Source organism: Sinocyclocheilus grahami, unplaced genomic scaffold (assembly GCF_001515645.1).
Source record: "Sinocyclocheilus grahami isolate Dianchi unplaced genomic scaffold, SAMN03320097.WGS_v1.1 scaffold565.1, whole genome shotgun sequence".
NCBI lineage: Eukaryota > Metazoa > Chordata > Actinopteri > Cypriniformes > Cyprinidae > Sinocyclocheilus > Sinocyclocheilus grahami.
Genome location: NW_015505744.1, coordinates 107,941 through 131,902, shown reverse-complemented (window position 1 = coordinate 131,902; position 23,962 = coordinate 107,941). Strand labels below are relative to the sequence as shown.

Genomic DNA, 23,962 nt, shown 5'->3' with positions numbered 1-23,962 from the left:
GTGAAATATTTAAGGGGGTCTGAATACTTTCCGTACCCACTGTATATATATATACACACACATATATACACATATATATATATATATATATAACTATATGCTCTTCTATGCCTAACCCTTATTTTGCTCGCTCGCTCTCTTTCATAGGTTATAGCTATAACTATTTTTTTATTATAACTATTACCCCTTCACAACTTAAGTAAATAATTTGTCAACCTGATGCTGTTCTAAAGCCATATTAAGCAACCTTATTTTTTTCCGGATTATAAAAGAAGACATAAAAAAAAGTTTGCACTTGTCCATTTAATGAATTGTAAACTTCTTCAATCTTTTTACAAAAAGGACTCAAATGTCATAAAAATTATCCCATGCAACTCGTTCCATATTCCAAGTATTCTTAAGGCATAAGGTCGGGTTTGCCGAGAAACAAATCGAAAATGTAATTTATATAGAGAAAATCTCCAGTCATTGCATTCGTGCATTTATACGAGTGTGCAGCAGTTCACACCGGCGTGCCTAAAGCACACAAGAGAGTCATTTTGAAGCATCAAGACAAATAAAATTATGACTTGAAACACAATAATTTCTTTACTGAGGTGAATATATCTGTTCTGAGGCAGTCAAAACAGCTTAGAATGCATGCAAAGAGCACTCTGTCTATAATCACTAAAAGCTGTCACTCACTTCAGTTCATTGCGATCTCACGACGTTCTGTTAATAAGCTTTCTACACGGCACAATGAATCTCTTATTTACATCATATCTACACGTTGTTATAATGACAGGATTCGCGAGCTTGCAGAACTCCGCACATGACACAAACTCGCCGTTTTGAGCGGTGAGTGAACATTTGACGCTCAAACACAAATACATACTGGTGGATTTGGCAAATATGTTTCGCCAATTTCAGATGGGAGTGGGGACTTTGGAGTGAGCAGGGCACGTGCGTGCCATTATGTAATCGTTTGGAATACACTGGGCAAAGGGAGCGGTGTAATTTCCTCATTATAATCAGCTGGAATGTTCCCGTGACAACGCAGCAGGTGTCCATCCCTCTTTAGCACCCCGCTGAATATCAAATATTATCAAAAGGCTGAAAAATATTTTTAAAAGTGTTGTGATTTAATAAATATATTTTTAATAAATTGTAATAATTATAAAAATTTAATATAATAATAAATTAATTTGTAAATGAGCCTGCTATACAATTTACCTGGTATCAGAAAATATAAAGGTAGCAGGAAAGAGAAAGGAGAGGCCGAGGCAGGTGTGAAGAGGAGTAGAGGCAGGAAAGGCCTGTGTGCAGGAGCATATTGTGGTCAGTAGCCTGAAGGGGACAAGACTGAAGTTGTCGTGCTCCTAAGCCCCTGTGAGCTTCTGAGGTTCACTAAGACCCTTTTCACAGTGCCGTGTGCTGTCTGAAGATAAGGCCTTCCCTAAATTCCTCCTGCGGTGTTAACACCTCCTCAGATTGCACACACACACACTCACTCGTTTTCCCATGCCAACAATGTCAAATGACAGGTAGCTCTGAGGGTCTAGACACCATTTTCACTGCGTTTTAGGAGAAGTGTGGAGTTTGTTTCTCCCTGTGATTTGCTGTTAGGAAGCAGTGCAGAATGTGTGAAGACAGCAGTGTTGCTAATGAGGGCTGTGTTCCAACTCTCTCAGGGCATTGTCACATTGATGGATGGGAAATTGGTCTCCAGTGCCCGCGCCACAGACGTGTCTTTAAGTACTGTGCTCTGCCAGTGGACTCCGGTGGTGTTCAGAATGGAATATTAGCGTTTTGCCTACTCTGTACTATGCAGTATATACTGTATGCTACAGTATGTTCTATATAATATACTGTACATACACTATCCCTCAAAAAGACTGGAGTAGATGAGATCTTAATGCTACAAAAGATTTCTAAATTCTGTTCTTTTGAATTTGTATTCATCAAAGAATCCTGAAAAAAAAATTTTTTTTGCGGTTTCCACAAAAATATTAAGCACAACTGTTTTTAACATTGATAATAATAATAAGTATTTCTTAAGCTCCAAATCAGCATATTAGAATGATTTCTGAAGGATCATCACTGGAATAAATGCAATTTAAAATACGTTAAAATAGAAAACATTTTTTAAAATTGTAATAATATTTCACAATATTACTGATTTACTGTATTTTTTTACCAAAAAAAATTCAGCTTTAGTGAACATAAGTGTTGAATGTTGAACATAAGTGTAGTGAACATGTAGCACCATTGCACTTTGGGCATTCTGAGTTCGAGTCCCAACTCACAGACCTTTCCTGTTTCCTGATCCCATTCCCCTCTCTCTGTCCCCCTTTGTTTCCTGTCCACTCACCGTCCTACCAGAATAAAGGCATAAAACACCAAAAAAGGGTATGTATTCAAAACTGCAAATGTACAACGTTAGTTTGCCCTACCAAACATACCCTCTAGCTCTGTTTCTCTCTTTGTTTCTTTGTCTCGTAATAAACCATGTTTTTACTCTGTGTGGTTCCTCTATTCAGCACCCCAGAGCAAGAACTTTCAAACACAGTTTAATTGGCAACTCTAAATCCAGTCAGACAGCCACCGAGCCCTCCTCCTCAAAGGCAACCGTCCCACATTTTCTGAAATGTGTAGATTAGTTTGAAGTAGACGGTCGAGTAGAGGGAGCCGATATCACAGTCCTAGCATTTGCAGAAAGCTTGCTGGGCCTTTGTCATCCATCGGGGATATGCAGGCTTGTTTCTGAATCACAGACTCTTTCAGCAGTTTGTGCAGTGGAACCAATTTGACACTTGTCTTATCTCGACTTGGCTGCTCTGAATGCAATACGAGACTCTTGGTGTGATTACGATGCGAGTCATGGAGTCACGGCTGGAGTGTGTGTTTACTCTCGATCATGCTTGTGTTTGTGTAGAATCACGTGAATCCTGCAGTGGACTTCACTCAGATTCCTCCTGGGATGCTAGCTCTGGACAACATGCTCTATTTTGCCAGACACCATCAGGACGCTTATATCAGGGTAAGATGCGCTCACATTACGTAGGTGTGGAAATGAGAAAATGCTTTTTATTTATAATCTGTTTTATATATGGTCTGACTAGTGCTCAGTTAACACCTCTAAAGCCAAGTGTTACTCTAATTTTTACTCACCCTCATGTCGTTCCAAACCTGCAAGACCTTCGTTCATCTTCAGAAGACATATTAAGATATTTTTGATGAAATCTGAGAGCTTTCTGACCCTCCATAGACAGCAACACAACTGACACGTTCAAGGCCCACAAAGGTAGCAAGGACATCATTAAAATAGACCATGTGACATCAGTGGTTCAACTGTAATTTTATGAAGCTACGAGAATACTTTTTGTGAATGATGGTCTTACGGATTTGGAACGACGTGAGGGTGAGTAATTAATGACATTTTCATTTTTGGGTGAACTATCCCTTTAGATGGGTTGTATTAAAGATAACATGAAATGAAATTCAACCTATCATTTTGTAAATGCATGTTATAGATTGCATATGTCTTGCAGTTTGTGCAAGAGTGCTGGAACGGAGTAAATCTTAATGGGAGATTTGATTTTGTGTCTGGTTTCTCTGCTATTACTGCTTTAAAAACACTTTTCTTATTCTCCTCCAAAATGCGTCATCTACCCCTCTATTCATACTCATAGACTGAGTAAGGAAAGTGGAGTGGTGTTGAATGAGGACAATTCTTGTCTCCTTGCATAACTCCTTAACTGTACTATTCCACTTCACTGCCCTCCACAGCTGCGTTCTGTGACTCTTCAGCCCATCGCTGCTCTCAAGCGATACCCTGATAAACACTAAAATACACTCAGTGCTCAGTATACACTCCAGCACCCTTACATTTAGCAGTGTAAAGACACTTTTTTTGAGTCCCCTCATCACAAGTTCCAGCAACAACCCCTCCTAACCTGAAATATAGCTTCCAACCCTGCTTGGCGTTATTTTTTGTTATTTCTAGCAATAAAAAGTAAATAAACATCAAAATTAGAGATTGTTCACCTAAAAATGAAAATTATTTACTCATGTCATTCCAGTCACTTTATTTACAAAAGAAGATATTTTGAATAATGTTTTTGTCCATACCATTTAAAGTCAATGGGGTCCAAACCAACGTTCTTCAAAATATCTGTCATGTTTTTCAGACTAAATACATTTTTGACTATATTTTTGAATATGGCTATGAAATAAAGTAATCAAATTAAAAAATATATATAGAATAACTATGAAAGAAAGAGTAACAAGGTTGAAAGTAACTGGGGTTGCAAATTTAGCCTAAAGTAAGCTATTACTCAGTAGGTTATAGCTTTGTGGTTATGGATGAATGTGAATTTTTCATAAATTACATATTTTTTTGATCTTATATTTACTTAAATGGGATTGAATAAAAAATGAATAAAATTGATTAATTTAATGATTTAAATTAGAGTGTGGTTATTTACTTTTTTCTGCCATTAAAGCTGCAGTCCGTAACCTTTTTTAGTTCAAAATGTACAAAATTAATATAATAAGCTAGTACATCATGAATCCATTTTCCAAACCGTGTTTTTGGCTTATCCTGAATCACTACGGTACACCTATAATATGTTTTTATATTCAGACTATTTCAGACTGGTGCTGGTGGAATCATATTTTTTTAAATTAAAATATGGAAAAATCACATAGATATTGTATATTAATTTTTTTATTGAAATATAGAAAAATCACGTAGTAACGGGGTTACACACAAACATTAAAAGTAGGTAATGTAAAGTGTTTTTTTTCTATAAAGCATTATGCTTTAATAGATTTAGTGCTATTAAATGTACACATTTTAACACATTTAATTCTGTCTGTATATTACAGATTGTACTGGAGAACAGCAGTCGTGAGGATAAACATGAATGTCCATTCGGGCGCAGTAGTATCGAACTGACAAAGATGCTGTGTGAAATTCTCAAAGTTGGAGAACTTCGTAAGTGTCATCATTTTAAAACGTATTATTTAAAAAAAAACTTTTTTTTTTTCTTTTATTTACCATTTACTTGTGTCAGATGTCTCCATTGAGTTTCATTATTTAAAGAATCTTTTTGGTCTGTCTTTCTTTTTGTCTTTGTCTTTCTTCCACACATGTTGAGAGTGAACAGTTGCCAGCAGTGAAGATAAAAGGCAACATTAGACTTTATAATTGTAGAGGAGTTCATGAATTAATGAAGTAAAGAGCCTAATGTTTGCCCTCTTCCGCCTCTGCAGTGTCTGAGCTTTTATGACTTTCTTTTATGTCTCAAGTTGAGGAGACTGCAACAACCAGTGTTGTCTGACGTGAGCTAATGCATAAGGATTGAGACCAGTCTGACTCAAATTCAAAGCAGGATGCTTGGTTAGGTTGTTTCGACCTTGCACATAAGGGAAAGAGGAATGGAAAGTGGCAGAGAGAGACGGATGATATATGGAGGTGAGCAGAACAGAGAGGTGTGGGATCGATCTCAATGGGCGGCACAGTAAGGTGTTATACAGGGGTGTGAAAAAGTGTTGGCCCCCTTCCTATTTTTTTGCATGTTTGTCACACTTTAATGTTTCAGATCATCTAACAAATTTAAATATTACACAAAGATAATGCCAAACGCTTGATTGCAGTTGTTGCTGCAAAGCGTGGCACAACCAGTTATTAGATTTAGGGGGCAATTATTTTTCACATAGGGCCAGGCAGGTTTGGACAGCTTTTTTCCCTTAATAAAATAAATAATAATTTAAAAACTGCATTTTGTATTTACTTGCATTATCTTTGTGTAATATTAAAATTTGTTTGATGATCTGAATCTTTTAAGTGTGACAAATATGCAAAAAAATAAAAAAAAAGAAGGGGGCCAACACTTTTTCACACCACTGTATGTGTGACTGTGAAAGCACAATTATGGATGACCAATAAGTTACAGTAGAAACATTTATAACTAGATTTCTTTATGAAGAAAAAGTAAGTGGTGTTTGCCTGTGCTGAACTTTGTTATAGTTGGTTTCCATAGATATATGTACGTAGATGACACATTCGACCGCTCCAGACACGTCAACGTTTCCGCCATCTTGGATCGGTCAACAAGTTGTCACACACAGTAAAAATCAATGAGTTTTCCAAGATACCACAACATTGTGCATCCTCTGGTTTGTTATTTTTGTTTTTTTGCATACAAAAAGTATTCTCGTAGCTTTATAACATTACAGTTGAACCACTGATGTCACATTAACTATTTTAATAATGTCCTCCTTACTACCTTTCTGGGTCTTGAATGTGGTAGTTGCATCGCTATCTATGGAGGGTCAGAAAGCTCTCGGATTTCATCAAAAATATCTTAATTTGTGTTCCAAAGACGAACAAAGGCCTTGCAAGTTTAGAACAACAATAGTCATATACTATTAAATAAGAGTTTCTGCACCTACATCCGAAATTTCTACGAGATCTGAGATTCTCTTATCCTACTCTGGAGTTCTGAGGAATCAGGATTCAGTCACGCACCATTTAATGTGGCACAGTTGAAGTGATTCATCACGTTTATTAAGCACAATATCGGGAGAGTAATGAGCAGCCAGCAAAGCATTTTATTGTTTAAAAACTCCATTTGGTATTCTGATTCAAGTTAGCAGAGAAGAGGTTATTAGCACAACACTTGACAGCTTTTGGGTGTTATTGAACGGCAAGTATATTCTCAGTGGAGATTGCTCCACCATCCTGTCATCGGAAACTTAATTAAATGAACTTGCTGAGAAAGCTTAATGTAATTCCTCATTTAAAAGTAAAGTGTGCGTTTTAAAGCCAGGGCTGAGGTTGGACACTTTTTTTTTTTTTTTTAACTAGGAGAAGAACACTTTTTGCCATTTAGCAGATATTTTGTGAGGGCAAGGCAAATTTATTTATATAGCACATTTCATATACAGTGGTAATTCAAAGTGCTTTACGTAAAAGAATCACAACAATAAAACAAGGAATTTAAAAACTTTGAAAATGATAAAAAAAAATATTTAAAAGGTTTAAAATCAATTTAAAACAGTTAAGAATAGAAAAAGATTATACATAAAATATAGTGCAATCAGTTGTTTTGTTTGACTCCCCTTGTTTTGTGTGAACCCTTGGTATTTCTTACTGACTCGATCCTATTGATCTGAGTGGTCTGTTAGGTTTATATTCAGTGAGCATATCTGCAATGTATTTAGGTCCTAGCCCATTGAATGATTTATAAACGAGTAAAAGTACTTTCAAATCAATCCTAAATGTAGGATTGACTCTAGATTTGAGTTGACGTGGATGCGAAGGATGTAGAATGGCTTGTTTTGATGTTTGCAACCCTTAAAAGTGGGGACGTCTTCTCAATTGGTATCTTCTTCAAATAGACAGACATGGCCTAGAGATCTCTCAGACTGTAAGAATGCCAGCTTGTGCGCTCACCAATCCAGGAGGAGACCTGTCACACCTGTGAAAGCTCTGGAGACCGCAGCAGTGTTGCAGATGATTGCTCATTTTATGTTAATTAGAGATTCCCAAAACTTGTTTTAGCTTTTAGGCCATAATTTCCCTTCAATTATGCTGATACGGTACCCTGTTGCAGGCAAACAATTCTAGCTGAACCATCTCTCATTACCCAGTCAAATTGCCCTTACCGGTGATAGATTTTTAATGGCATATCCCACATCACATTTAAATATGTTTTATCTAGCTCTGGCACAAGAGTTTCTGTTCGACCGCTACTTCCGTCAGCAGTCATTAATTATTTGAGGAATCCAGGTGTCCCTGCTTCACCTCCTCTCAGAGAAGCTCTGAAAGTTTTATAGCTGTCCATGTTTTTCCCTGCAAAAGCTTTAATGGAATCTGCGGTGGTCAGGCGCCATGCAATGACTTCCTATTTCAGTCTTTAAAAAGGAATATCTAATATTTATGAGGAGAATCAAAATGGCTACAGGCTGAAATGTCCTTGCTTATGGATTTGTGGTGTTATTGCACTTTTACAGGGGGAGCAGAGTGGTGCGTTTCCACCTTATGTCTGAACTTACATATTAATGATGGCTCAGTACTGTGTAGTTTTGGGCTAGCTACAGAGTTGAAATAATCATGGTAAGCACATGTGCATTACAGAGGTGTCTGTGAAAAAAAGAGCATATAATCTGGAAACCAGTGCATTCGTTGACTTTGTGAATAAACATCTTGAAAAGATCCAATTTACATACCATCTAAAGACTTATTTATACTTCTGCGTCTGACCTACGCCGTAGCTTACGCATAGACGCACACCCATAAGCCATAGCCTGACGTGCACCTCTCCAAAAATCTAACAGCGCGTCAATTCTACGCAGACCGCAAGCGCTGTGATTGGTCTGAAAGAACCCCTCCCTCCATATGTACTTGAGTTTTTTGTGTGTTTATGTGCACTTTAATATATTTTAATGTTACACCTTCTTATATAAAATAAAATAAAACAAAGCAAAGAACAAGTATCTTATCATTTATTTTACTACATAGCATTATACATCAGTAGTTGTCCGCAACAGACAATGTTGATCTGCCGTGGTACAAGTCCTTGTGCAGATTGAACGAATGCCATCATCTCCTGTTCCGTTGTTGTCTCCTTTTTGTAGTTTTAAATAATGAATTAATGATTTTATATTTATTTGACGCCATCACGGCTATAATGCTTCTCCGACGAGCCGCTTCTTCTTCGGCTTTTGCCGTGGTACTGCGGGTTACACCAGCAACATGCCCGTGGACACTGCAGACTAGCGGTTTGCATGTGTACTGCACGTTGACGCGGACAACGACGCAGAAGTATAAATGAAAACTGACGCATAGCCTACGGCGTAGGTCCGACGCAGAAGTGTAAATGAGCCTTTCACACAGGGCGTCAGCGTTAACGCTTGACGGAAGGCGTTTCTGAAGCTTGGTGCTGACGTGACCGTCAGAGTGACAACAGCCAATAACATTAGTCTTCTGGTGTTGCATGAACGCGATTGGCTAGCGTCTGCGCTAGGGTATTTGCATAAGGCGATCTGATTGGCTGACGCCTGCATTGGTGCTTGAAAAGTTGAAAAGTTTTCAACTTCTGCCGCGAGCAACGGACCCAACGCGACGCGACAGACCCACAATTAATTTCGCCAACGCTTGACGTCACTCCATTCAAAGTAAATAGGCTTGTTTGAGATGCGCCTCGCCTCGCCTCGCCTGAAATGAAGGCGAGAGTAGGAGACTGCAGTGAGGGGAGGAGTGAAATAAGCTCAGTCAAGACGGACAGTTCTGCCCTCTCGAAGTGAACAGATACCAACGAGATCAAAGACAGATATCGCGTTATTCACACTCACATGCTGTGTTGCTAATAAACATGATATAATTTGAGTTCTGTTGCTTTTATATGAAAGTAAATATGATGAACAAGACACTCAAAGTGCTTGCTATTAAATTCCATACGAAAGGCATATTTATCATCCATTTTTACTTTAATACAAACATATATTTTAGATTTTTATAGCAATATGACAACCATCACATTATCTCACACAGAGATGGTACTGTCATAGTGTTTGGGAACATTCTTGCATAATTTAAACACATAATCACATGGAATCAGATAAAAAAATTTAACATTTTAGAAGAGAACGCAGCGCCACAGTTGTCTGAACCAATGAGCATTAAGCTGTGTCATCAGTCAGTCATTTCCCATCATGCTTTTGATCAGCGCAGTCGGTGGAGAGCAACTGTGCTGGACTGCACAATCCGACACAGCCGCCTCGCCGTCGCGAGAGTTTTTTGCCACACGTCAGCGTGACATCAGAGCAAGTCGGTAACTCGGACACTTTTCTAACCGGCATGCATCTCGCGGTGATCACCAGTGATCGGTTCTGCGCAGATTTTGCTCATCTCAAACAAGCCTATTGAGAGGCGTTGACGCTGACGCTGCTAAAAAAACAGTTAGAAACAGTTTGTGGTGCTTAATATTTTTGTGGAAACTGTGATACTTTTTCTAGGATTCTATGATGAATATAAAGTTAAAAACAACACATTGATTTGAAAACTAACTTTGAAACATTATAAATGTCTTTAACGTCACAATTGGTCAATTTAAGGCAGCTTTGCTGAACTTTGCTGAGTCTTTTCTTAAAAAAAAAAATCCACTGACCCCTAACTTTTGAATGCTAGTTTGTATAAACATTTTGATAAATTAAGAGATATTCAGTGAACAATTGTGTAAAAATGTTAAATAATATTAATTTTAAACAATCCAGGGATGAATTGACTGCCAATTCTGGCCTTGTTTTGTTTTATAATTTGTAAAACTACCACAGTGAGCATGTCACAGTCAGATCACTTCAATGTCCATGGAGTTTGATTTCATTAATAAACCCATGAGCATCAGTGATCTTCAGCTCCACACAGATGATGCTGTGGGTTAACAGCATCAGGAATAGGCTTGTCTGTAACTGTCCGGATTATCTCACACCTCTCAGATGATGTTTTTGACATCCCTGCTGCTCTATCATGAGCTCCCTACTGAGATATGGCACACTTTTAAGACGGGCACAGGGCGCCATGCCTGGGCAAGCCTGTGTAAATGCCTGAGGGATCAATGTTGAGTCTGTGGATGAAACCAGAATACTGTTCTAGTTTGCTCTAGTTCTTACTGAAATGCTGTGGAAAAAAAATACAATGAGTAAAAAGTGTTCTGCATATTGACAAAGAGCTCCCACATGTCTTGTTATCCATTGAAGTGTATTTGTTTAGTGGGAAATGTTCTCCTAGGAACATCTTCTGCTTCAGTACTCGCTGAGGCTCTTTTTCTCCTCCGTACAGAAGTTAGTGGATATGGATGTCGGTATTGACAGGCTGCACTATTGAAGTACCTCAGTTTCGCTTCAGCTGTGGGTAAGAAGACCACTCATGGCACAATGCACAAATGCTGACAAAAATACACACTGTGCGAGCAATTACATGGAGAGGACGATGGACGCTAAAGAGCCAAGTTGAGTTAAATGGAAATTTACGCTGCCTTTCAAGTGATCCCTGCGGATGATTCAGATTATAAGGTTCCATTAGCAGCTCAAAAAGAGGTTCAAAAGAACCACTAACATGTAGTATTTTGTCTAGTTAAAGTCGAGAATAGTTGAAGTTGAAAATAGCAGGTTAAAAAGGGGTCTTGAACCATTTTGAGGCTGAGGACCACTTTGTGAATAGATGGGGCATAGAAGCCCTGTTGTATTGAGTACTGCATTTTAAGCCTGGTCTATAATACACATTATTATAGGCCAGGCATAAAATGCATTTCAGTACCATATCAGTGAATTTTCCTTCTTCGTTTTGATGTATACATTGTAAAGCCATTAAAATATCATTAGAATGTAGTAAGTAATGTTTATTTATTTCTATAGCACCTTTCAAGAGCAAGTGTCACAAAGCGCTTTACAACTAAATTTGTAAAATGAAGAATAAAAATAGAGATGACAATTAAAAGAACAAATTAGACAAAAGCAAGTTTGAACAAGTGAGTTTTCAGCTGCTTTTTAAAAATGTCCATAGAGTCCACAGATCTCAGTTTCAGAGGAAGAGCATTCCACAACTTGGGAGCAACTACTTCAAAGGCACAGTCTCCTTTTGTCTTCAATCTAGTATGTGAAACAACTAGCAGGATCTGATTTGAGGATCTCGGATTCCTACTAGAGTTATAGGGTTTCAGCATCTCTTTTATATACATGGGGGCTTGACCATGCAACGCTCTAAACACCATCACAAGTATTTTAAAATGAATTCTAAATTTGATAGGGAGCCATTGTAAAGAAATTAAAATTGGGGTTACATGAGAACTATTTGATGACTTGGTTAAAAGCTTAGCAGCAGCATTTTGAGCCACTTCTAGACATTTGAGGGATGAAATACTAAGATGGGTAAAAAGAGAGTTGCAATAATCAAGGCGGGAGGAAATAAATGCATGTATAATCATTTCCATCTCTGCTGTGGACACAACTGGCCTCAATTTTGCGATGTTTCTCAACTGATAAAAACAGTTACGAGCCAAATAATTCACATGTTGATCAAGAGTGAAAGCTTGTCCCATATGAACACCTAAATTACGAAGGTTAGATTTAACAGAATGAGATAAAGAACCAAGACTTTCCATCACTTTTGGGAGAACACCAGCAGGAGCCGAGATACGTACTTCTGTTTTTTCAGAGATGAAATACTAAGATGGGTAAAAAGAGAGTTGCAATAATCAAGGCGGGAGGAAATAAATGCATGTATAATCATTTCCATCTCTGCTGTGGACACAACTGGCCTCAATTTTGCGATGTTTCTCAACTGATAAAAACAGTTACGAACCAAATAATTCACATGTTGATCAAGAGTGAAAGCTTGTCCCATATGAACACCTAAATTACGAAGGTTAGATTTAACAGAATGAGATAAAGAACCAAGACTTTCCATCACTTTTGGGAGAACACCAGCAGGAACCGAGATACGTACTTCTGTTTTTTCAGGATTTAACTGTAAATAATTATTTGCCATCCAGACTTTAATAGAGTTTATACAATTTAAAAGAGTAGACAATTTTGTAATTGCATGTGACTTAAAATAAATATATAGTTATCATCATAGAATATCATCTGCATAGCAATGATAGCGAATGCCTTCAAAATTACTTATCAGTTGCACCAGAGGCAGCAAATACTAAGCAAAAAGCAATGGGGCCAAAGCGGAACCCTGGGGAACCACCACAGGACACAGGTGCTGTTGATGAGGTATAATTTTGAACTCTTACTGAGAAAGACCTGTCTGATAAGTATGATGAAAACCAACTCAAGGCTGTTCCAGAGATACCAACCTGCTGTCTAAGCCTCTCAACTAATATACAGTGATCAACTGTATCAAAAGTAGCAGTGAGATCCAATAAAACCAGTACAGAGCATTCTCCTGCATCACCTTGCATTAACAAATCGTTTAAAACTCTAAGAAGAGCAGTTTCAGTTGAGTGCATACAACAAAAGCCAGATTGGAATTTATCAAACATATTATAACCATCTAAAACCGCTGAGAGCTGATTTACAACAACTTTTTCCAGGACCTTAGCCATAAAAAGTAACTTAGAAATAGGTCTATAATTTTGGGGTAAAGATGGATCAAGATTTGTTTTCTTTAGAATAGGTTAAACCACAGCTTGTTTAAAGTAAACTGGAACTTGACCTGATGTTAATGAATTATTAATTATAGATAACACTCAGGGACCAATCATGTCAATAACATTTTTAAACAAGGCAGTGGGTACCGCATCCAGGGAACTAGAATAATTTTTCATAGAACTAACTACCTTAGTGAGATCATAAATTGTTATCGGGGAAACGTGTCTCCAGTAACCCTGGAGACACAAGGTATTTGAAGTGAAGGAGAGAGAGTAATATTATTTTGTATATTGTTTATCTTATCCACGAAAAAAAGGAGTAAACTGTTGCACTCATCAAGTGAAGAGATTTGAACCGCAGGTGATGGAGGAGAGACAATGTTATGTATAGTGTCAAACTAAATTTTGGGATTATGTCTGCTGCTGGATATTAAATTAGAGAAGTACTTAATTCTGGCATCCTTAACCTTAACCATAATGCAGATAGTGAACTAATAGTCGAGTAGATTTCCACAGACACTCGGTTTTACGACAAATACGTTTAAAAGAGCAGATACTATCATTGATCCAAGGGGTGGAATTTATCAGACGAGCTGCTCTGGATTTCACAGGAACAACTTCATCCAAGACTGAAAAGCAGTGCTCATTAAAAGATTGTACTTGAACATCAACGCTACTATTTGACATATTAATGGATGAATTATCAAAGATAATTTTTCTGCAGAAAGGTTATTCAGGATGTGAGAATTAATTACTCGACTACAGGATGGTGAATCTAAATGAGAAAATAAGTCGAATAAAATGCAATTATGATCTGAAATAAAAATATCTTCAGACAAAGCAGAACCAATATTTAAACCACAACTGAAAACAAGATCTAAAGTATGCCCTAATATATGAGTAGGACCGGTAACATATTGGATGAGATTAAAAGACTAATATTTAGAAGAAGTAATATTTAGAAAATCAGTTGCAAATTTATCAGAAACATCATCAATATGAATGTTGAAGTCACCAACAATCACAATTTTAGTGAGCTTAAGAATAGATAATAAAAAATCACTTCAATCATCTAAGAAGGTCTCCACAAACGTATCTGGGAAGACAGGACAGAGATAGGAGAATCTGACGTTGTCAGCCATAGACGAGGGAAACTCATTCCACAGATGGGCCGAATATACAGAGGTTGAGCTCATCTGAAGCGAACGACGCCGTTTTCCGATGACTCCTCGCTTCCAGGACAGCCTCAGCTTCACCTGAAACCCGGCCCTTCTCCCCCGCTTCCTCCGATGTCTTCGGGAACTTCAGTCAAAAAGACCAGCTGAGTGGACTGATGGACAATAATGTGTGTGGAATATCAGCCCAGAGTGGTGGAATATTATGATCTACCATTGATGATCTTATGAGTAGAAGAGTTTGGCTATAATCATACACCTGAGCAGTGAGTCCGTCATTAAGAAGCAACAGAAAAAACAGAATGACGCACAGGACAGGTAGGACAGAACGCGGTAGACAGACAGTGGCAGCGGCAAAATCAAAAACACAGGCGCCATCTTGCCACGTGAGGTACCTCCTCTGTCTGTTGGAAGTACATTTCACAAGTACAATGTACATTTGACATTAAGGCTACATTTACACTTGTGTGTTTTAGTTTTAAAATGCATAACTTTTGCTACAGTTACGCCTGTCCTTTACACTACTCCGGCGTTTTCGACCCTCGAAAATGAATACTTTCGAAAACGCTGCAGACCCCTTTTTAGTTAGAAAACTCTGGGTTTGCGTTTCAGTGTAAACAGACCAAAACGGAGACTTATGAAAACGATGGCGTGGCTGCCCACATTCGCTCTGCGTATCCTTGACAATAACATTATGCTCATTGTTGTACCTGCATGAATGGTCATGTGACGTGTGTCGGTTGTGAAGTGTGGATGGAGATCGTTTCTGAAATGCAGTGAAAACACCAGTGTAGACCAGGATCGTTTTCATTTTAAAATGCCGTTTTAAAGCAAAAACGCACTAGTGTAAACAGGGCCTAATTTTAATACATTTTAATGAGGATGAGACGATGAAACTTTTCTTTAGCTTCTTAAATTTGATTAAAGTTAACTTAAAGATCTAAGCTTGTCCAAAAATAAAGTTATATCACCTTTTTTATCACCATTGCGTTGTTCCAAACCAGTTGTCCATACAGTGAAAATTAATGGGATTCAAAACAACATTGAGCCCTATTTTCTTTAATTGTATGGACAAAAACAAAACATAGATATAACATATATATCTTCAAAATATCTTCTTTTGTTTTCCACAGAAGAAATAAAGTCTGTACGAGTTAACTTGTCCATGTAGAAGTTAAGCTAAAAGTTGTCCCATTTTGGGGATGATAATTGAAGTTAATTTCTGAACACTGTACGAAATGTCAGACTGTTGGAAGGTCTTTTCAGGACAGAATGAATGGATACAAAAAATGGATAAAAAAATGAGACAGCTGTGCCATTGGTGTGGTCAAGTTTTCTCATGCAAAATAGATGAGTGAACAGATGCAGCTGCTGTCAGCATCTCACTCACATTCAAACACACATACACACACACACACTGACAAACACATGTTCAGGTCCAGTAGAACATCTGCTGTGCTTATATTACACAGCAACATAGATTTTGTGTTGTGTGATTAAATAGATACAATCCAGTTTATTTACAAAGGAAATTAATAGTCTGTGTGTATAAGGGTGTGTATGATATTTTGTAGATTGACATGCATTTATGGGAGTTAGTGGACTGACGTGTTTATTATAGTTGACCTCTGTATTATAGTTGGTGGATTCAAGTGTGTTTATGATAGCTTGTGGCAGGTTTTGAGTTTGAGTATGAGACAAATGAACAGATTGGCAGCTGTCTTATCTGCCATGTATCATCAGTTGCTTACATCATGTTGGCAGACCTGCCTCAAGTAATATTTCTCCATGATCGCTCTGTTGAACATTTGTTTGAAGATGATTTAAAATATTCACCAAAAATGAAAATCCATGTAATTACAATTACAATGAATTCCATGTAATTACAATGTAATAGGACCTCAACTTTAGAAGTACTTTAAAATATCTTAAAATTCAATTCCAAGTCTTTAGAGAAGTCATATGATAGTTTCTTTTTTGGATGCATTTCTCCTTTAAGACCAATTGTAATATGGCTTTCCATATTTTTGGGACTTGATTTCCCTCTGGAGATGTCACACGGTGTACTTGTGTAATGGCCATGATTATTTCATTCTCCTTGTCTTGACGGGTGTTCCCTCTGCATTGAAGAGCCAGGGTGGTATCCATCACTGTAAATTCATAACTTCATCACAGTTCTTGCCTCGAAGATGACCTCTCGCAGCTGTCATCTTGCCTTGACGTCTCATTGTTCTCTGTGTGATGTTTGAATGTCATCCTTGGGGCTTCCAGGCTTGTACTCGCTCGTTTAGTTTGTTGTTTTCCTTCCCTAAGATGCATCTGTTTGTCTTCTTGTCTTCTGTAATTATCTGTCAGGAAGTCACACGATCATGTCAGAATTGGAGAGATGCAGGGGTGGCCAATGCATCTGTCAGTGTTACAGTCCTATGACCTCTCCACAGATGCACCAGGATATGGACATATGGGTCAAATTCCTGGGCAGATTCCTAGTATGTGAGAAGATCACGTCGTCTTTAAAGACCACCCAGACAAGTCTATGCAAAGCCTGTACTCTGGAGGATCAGTTGTGTGATCCAGATTCTCAAAGATGAACCATTGTTCAATCATCAAGTTGCTCAGAGTTCAGTCTACCTCATGCAACTTGTATGAAGTGGCTGCATGTGTCTTCCACAGCAGACAGTTCAGACCGAATGGTTTATCGTCTGTTGTGGATGATTCACTTCTGCACTTTGTGGCTCGTCATTTGCCTTGAGGCATCAGCAGATGGCCACTCCATTACATAATTTCTCTATAAACAATACATGAGTGAATGATATCGAATCAATATCATAAAGAGTTTGTCACAGTTAGACTTCCATGTGTTGGTCCTCATTTCACATCCTGTGTGGATTGCTGTGATAATTTTGGCTTCTAAAACTACTTTTGTCAGTTGTAAAATCAATGATTGGCAGGCCTATTATGCTCTGAAAACAAGTGTTAAAGGATGTGTTTTCATAGAATTCTATGTGAGGAATCATAACTCATCCTGTATTGAATGCTAGTATGATGCTGATTCATGGCAGACTCAGAGGGGGAGTATGGGAGGTCAGACATGACTGCGCTTGGTTTTTGCGCCTTGCAACAGGTTTTTTAATGTGTATCTGACAACCCTTCTGCTTGCCCAGCTAACCAGTTGACATGTTGAATTGTATGCTATTTACACTGTGCTATGGTTGTTAGCCGGAGGGCATAAAGCCCATGTTAATATTCACACCATGCACATAATATCCCTGCCTCCTCAGTTATGTGTCAGTCATGGGAAACTGACTAAAATGATGTAATGATGTTATATGATGTAATCGTACTTGTGAATGTGGACATAATGGATAGGAGGTCTATAATAACTGCACAAATACTCCCATACATCTCAAGGGCTGTTGCTCTGCAGGTGTAGCATCCATGGAAATATGTCACTGAATTCTGCCATTTTTGCTCATGCAAACTTTTTGAGCTAATCACCTGAGTTGCAAATAACTAATAACTTGGAAGCTGCAGAAAGTAAAATTAAAATAAAGGAAGGATTGTGCACAGCTTTGAAGATAAAAGGTCAGGAAGATCTTTGAGGATCCTTTAGTTTCAATACGAGAGAACATTCTGGTTTAATGAGATTCTGCATTCAGCATGACTGCCAGCTAGAGTTGTGGAGTTGCGTCAGACTGTTAATACCGTTCAAACCTGTGAGCTCAGGGCTTAGGTGAGAGCCAAAGTGACTCTGACATTTCATTCCTCAGCATGCGGGAGCTGATAGTGCTGCCCTCCCCTTCAGCACACCCTTGAACTCCTCTGACTTCTGAAGGAGAAGGAAACTATTACAATGAATCAGTTGGAGCCATCCCAAAGGACCAGGCCCTGTGACTAGGGCGGTCTGGTGGATTGAGTCTAAGATTGACTGGTCCACTTGACGTCACACTCAATGAAAGCCCCATTGCCCCTCCAGGCATCATTCATTATGCTGTGAAGTTTCAATTTCTATCTAGCCAATGCAATTACTGGCCAACTGCAGGGGCTTTGACGGTACTCTGAAGCTTCAAACAGTGGCTCTCATTCAAAGCAACCATTCCACTCGAGTAGTGTTTGTATTAAAGCAGCATAGCTGACACACACATAGGTGCTTGCTGCTGCAGGGCCTCAGGGTGAAAGCCCGGGTTTCATTTTCACCTTGACTGCTCCTGTTTATGAACACAATAATGGCACCTTCCGTTTTTATAGCGCTCTCCCAGACTTTAATTTCCCACGCAGCCATTCTGATTTGATTCAAGCTTTTTTTATAAAGCACTAATCTCGCATAGATCATCACAGAGCTCTCATTCCATAATCCTGCTTTGGTAATATCCCAGGGGGGAAAATCTTTGAGGATCATTTATGAAGTGGCGAGATGAAGAGAGAGTCTATCTCTTATCATTCGTATGAGGGTAATCAGCCAACATCTCATCCATCTATATGCCATCTCTATGTACGTAGAATTTTATGTGCTTGTAAGCCTAGTAAAAGGCTAATAGGAGTCAAGATCAAACCCTCCTAGACCCAGGCCACTATCATACCTGCTATGACTCAGACCAATACCCCTTGACGCTTGTCAGTCAAAGAGCCATTTTAATGAACTGAAAAAGAGAAATGCTGAATATATTGACTGTAAAGTGAGACCCAAATCCATTTACATGTATTCATTTAGAAGATGTTTTATTCAAAGCGACTTCGACATGAGGGATACAACAAAGCAATTTCCTTGTGGGGGAAAAATTGAGATGAGAAGTTCTAGAACTGCTCAGAAAAGTAAAAAATGGGACACCATGAGACAAAAGAAAGAGAATAAAGTGAGTTTCTCTACAAGTAAGAAAGTTTCAAGAGTAACAATTGTAAGTCAAATTTTCACAGAAGAATATTTTTTGGAGAAAGACTTGGAATTCAGCTGATGTGTTTAGAAGATCCAGACCTGAGACCGTATAAAAGGCCTACAGTAGACAGGAAGCTGACATTAAAGAACTAGCAGCGATGAAAGCCAAATATGGTATCGCCTGCATGCGGGCCACATGAACACACCTCAAAGACTACAGCCAATGTCCAACTAGCATGTATGTTCTACACATGCATGAAAGACAAAGTTGTCTCCATACCAGCAGATGGCAGTAATCTGGATTCATTGGTTAAAAAAGAGAAACCAGAAGAGCTAGGACTGCAAATATAAAAAAGTAAACAAAGCGTCATTGCTGAGCATTTACACGTCTATCTTGATCCTGATAGATGGGTTTGTATATAATTTCAAGCTGCAAATGTCATTGGCATTGTCAGCCCTGGGTCTTGGTTGTAACCTGACTTCTGTCACTTTTGTTTTTGTTCTTGTGCACTGGTTCTCTAAAACTGAGCAGCTGAACATGCTCCATTATCCAAACATGCTCAATTATCCAAAGACACCTCAAAAACTAGGCCGACAGATGCTCAGTGACAGCCCATTATAAAACCCAGACCAGACTGAGACGTAATGAGAACCCGAAAAAGGGCCACCTTTATGTGATCTTAGGAGGTCTCCAGACCAAGACCACATGTAACACAAACTAGTACAGCATGATGATATTCATTTTTGGTGGGGAACAGAGAGAATCACTTAAGGCCCTTGAGAATTTCAAAAGTGTTTTTTTTTTTTTTTGATTTCTGAATTAAGACCAGTGACTGGCTGGCAGGGGAATGCAGTGAAAGAAAACACAGCTATAAAAATGCCATTTTTAACCAACTGTTCACATTCACTTCAAATGTGTAGGTGTCCTGAGAGCCAAGCGCGTGCTTCTCTTGCTTGAGAATAATCGTCTGCTCTGCCAAGAGGTTCTTTCAGAGAGATGCATCGTGAGGTAGCACCATTCGTTCCCAGCCATATCTGATGTGTCAGTGCATGAGAAGCCCACGTGAGGGCTGAAGCTGGCAACTAAAGCAGACACGTGAGCCTCCTTAAAAGTTCATGCTCAAAGTCCCTGTTGGAGAGTCAGAAGTTCTCTTGAGACTCACATGCTGATCAACATTAATAAAGGGTGTAGTTGAGTCATGAGATACGGGTATTGCTGCTTTACCTGATAAGTCAACTTTCTTCAGGTGGATTGATGTGCAGCATTTGACAATATAAATCACTTTGTCTCATTTGTTTGTTCACAGCCAGCGAAAACTGCCATGACTTCCACCCGATGTTTTTCACCCACGACCGCTCATTTGAGGAGTTCTTTTGCATTTGTATCCAACTACTCAACAAAACCTGGAAAGAGATGAGAGCCACTTCTGAAGACTTCAATAAGGTAAGAGCAACCCTTTTGATTGAGACCCCGCACCTCTGTTTAACTCAACATCGGCCACCCTTTACCTTACTTTGTTTTGCTCGTTCACTTTCTCTTGAGTGTTCTGTGTTATTCTCTCATCTTCCCCTCACATCTTCCTGGTCAACCAATATGGGTTTTTGGGTTACACTTTACTTGAAGGGGTGTGCATAAGACTGACATGACACCTTCATAATCATGACATGACACCTACATAATCAAGACATGACACATGTCATGAATATGAAGGGTTTTTATGCATGTTTATGACAACTGTCATTAAGTGTCATTCGCTCAGTTATGTAATTTTTAATGCAAAGATGACATTGTTTGAGATGTCTTTGTTATGGGCTATGGTTAGGGGTAAGGGTACGGGTAGGGTTAGGTTAGGGTTAGGTCAAATAATGTCATATTTGCATTAAAAATGACATAACTGAGCGAATGACACTTAATGACAGTTGTCATAAACATGCATAAAACCTCCTTCATATTCATGATATGTGTCATGTCATGATTATGAAGGTGTCATGTCAGTCTTATGCACACCCCTTCAAGTAAAGTGTTACCTTTTGATTTGCCGATGCTAGGGTTTCATGATACCAAAATTTTATCAGTCAATACACCAGTATCCTTAAAATTGTATACCAGTTTCAGAACCATAGCATTATCTAGTATGCTAGTGAACACAGCCCTAAAATTTGACATTACTCAGACATTTACTCGGAGCTGAAAATAGAAAATGTTCTAATGCCGTGGCAGGTCTCTCACCAGATTTTGAAATAGTTTATCATCCAATCAAGCTTAGTTATTAGACAACTGGTCTATCACTACTTCACACTACTTGGAAAGGCAGGGCTCACTGAAGTTAGTGCTGGTGAAAATTATAGTTCCATACTCTTGACAGAGGCAAACTTTTTTTCTGGTAAAAGAGGTGGATGAGATTTCCTAGGCTGTTGTTTGTGTAATTATGATAATCACACAGCAAACTTGTCCCCAAGTTGTAGCACAGGATAAAATACCATCTCATGTAAAGCTGTATATTTGAGCTTAATTAAGATTCATGGACATGAAAACTCATTTTTAAAATATCTCCCTGGAGCATGTCTCTCTGGACACTGTGATTAAATTCATCATCCTTTGTTTTCTTATATGAGCAGCACATCTGAGAAAACCTGCTCGTTTTTGCCCCTCGTCTGTATTCCTGCCTCATTATAAATAGGCTTGCTGAAAATAGAGATAAAACTGCTGTTTAATCTGGTGATCACTGATCAGAACTCCCAATTCTTTCTTTCTGACAGTTGTCTTAACAGTGTGCACACATGGAAGTAGTCTTTGTCTTAAACTTTACTTGAGGGATGAAAAGTTGCCATCAGTATTGATTTGTTTCAGGTTCTTTTGATGGTAGCAAGAAGGTTGAGATGGTGAAATGCACAAATCAAAACTTTAGTCCTATCAAGCTCTTGTTTCATATAATGCTTTGTGTATTAGTGAGTCTTGCCTCTATTGCCTTGGAGCAAAATTTGGGAAAATACAAAGCAGTGGATCTCTAAATAACAATCCACATAACCATCAATTCTGACATGCATGGAGTAATAAGACTATCACTATCTTATCAATGGAACATCATCAGTAGAACGACTGTAATTCATTCAGTCATGAATGAATTACAGTTCTTCTTCACAGAAGAAAAAATTAGTGCAACACCTAAATCTCGACATCCATTGTATTTACTTGTCGTGTGTGGACACAATCCTGAATGAAGAAGATTAGACCCACCTTTTTGTGGGAGCTTAATACAGACTTAAAGAGTAATAACTCTGTTTCATTGCTCAGATGTCACCTTCCCAAGCTGATTTAACTTTAGCTTTGTATAGTATCTTACAATTTTAAGAGACAGTTGTTAATTACATGTTGGTCTTGTATCCTTCCAGAATAAATAAATAACTCTTTAAGCCTTTAATGCTATAGAATACACATTTCTAGGAAAGGATAAACTTTATAATACCTCCTCACTCCAGTTTCTAAAAGAATAAATAATGATTCCAGCCAGTTTTCTCAGAGGAGGCAAGCACAGTAGTGCTTTCCCCTAAAAAATTGTAGGAGGCAGCATCTTTTTTGCATTCCTTGAGCTCATTCTTGTTGAGCTCTTAATAAAACATGGCTTGAAGCTAGTTTAACGTTATAAACTTCGGCGTTCTGAGTTCGAATCCCGGCTCGTGGACCTTTCCCGATCCCATCCCCTCTCTCTCTCTCTCCCCCACTTCACTTCCTGTCTAAATTACTGTCCTGTCCTAATAAAAGGCAATAAACGCCAAAAAAATTGTATGCAAACATGTAAATAGCACATAATGCAGTTTTTTAAATTAAATCCTAAATTATAACATTTCTATTTGTTACTGAAATATATTCATTTACACAGTGGCTGTCATAACTTGTTTCATAGCAGATTTATTTAAACATACATTAAATAAATAAATAATTAAGACATCACTAACAGGTAAAGTAAAATATAATGACTATACAGTATGTCTAATATTTCCCGAAATGCTCTTCTCTAGACTTTTCTTCTCTAGACTTTTCTTCTCTAGACTTTTCTTCTCTAGACTTTTCTTCTCTAGACTTTCCTTCTCTAGACATTTCTCTAGTGAACTAATGAGCTGTGGACACTGATGACTTGCCTGAGGTAAATGAAATGCTATGTGGTTGAAAGACTGATTGAGCGATTACATGAGGCATGAGATGTTCATTTGTGTTTATTTTGCGTTAAAACTAGTAGTAAAGAGAAAGGGATGATCGCGCTCACTTGCGCTCCACGATGCAGTATGAAATGAGCCGTTTATACAGTGATCTGTCACGCCACATCAAAGCGTGTCAAAACGGCATTTATTGTTTGAATTTCCTTAAAATAAGGGCATTATTTGAAAGATAAGACTTAAGTCTTATAAGGGAATATCATTATGAAATAAATGTTTTTTTCTCAAATACATGTTGGACACAATTACTGGTACCCCTAGAAATTCTTATGAGTAAAATATATCTGAAATACATTCCCATTCATATTCACAATTTTGAGCACACCAGGGTAATTATGAACATGAAACTATCCAGCCATGGCTTCCTGTTTCACAGGAATATAAATAGGAGGGAAAACAAAGGCCGAATTCCAAATTAATCTCCCATCACAATGAGAAAAACTAGTGCTGGGCAGTATACCGGTTCATACCGAATACCGGTGTTTATTTTTGTTATGATATGAATTTTTAAAATACCGCAATACGTAAGTATTAAGTATTATGTTTAAGTATGT

General features: G+C 38.2%; 1 protein-coding gene across 8 annotated transcripts in view; it reads left to right on the top strand.

Moving 5' to 3' along the window:
* Positions 1-23,962, top strand: part of LOC107556334 (engulfment and cell motility protein 1-like) — a 109,010-nt gene that overhangs the window by 65,665 nt on the left and 19,383 nt on the right. For all 8 annotated transcript variants that reach the window (XM_016239421.1, XM_016239426.1, XM_016239422.1 and 5 more), the window contains 3 exons: positions 2,915-3,019; positions 4,870-4,978; positions 20,501-20,637. In XM_016239421.1, the coding sequence (XP_016094907.1) occupies positions 2,915-3,019; positions 4,870-4,978; positions 20,501-20,637 (351 nt within the window). The remainder of the gene's footprint in view (positions 1-2,914; positions 3,020-4,869; positions 4,979-20,500; positions 20,638-23,962) is intronic.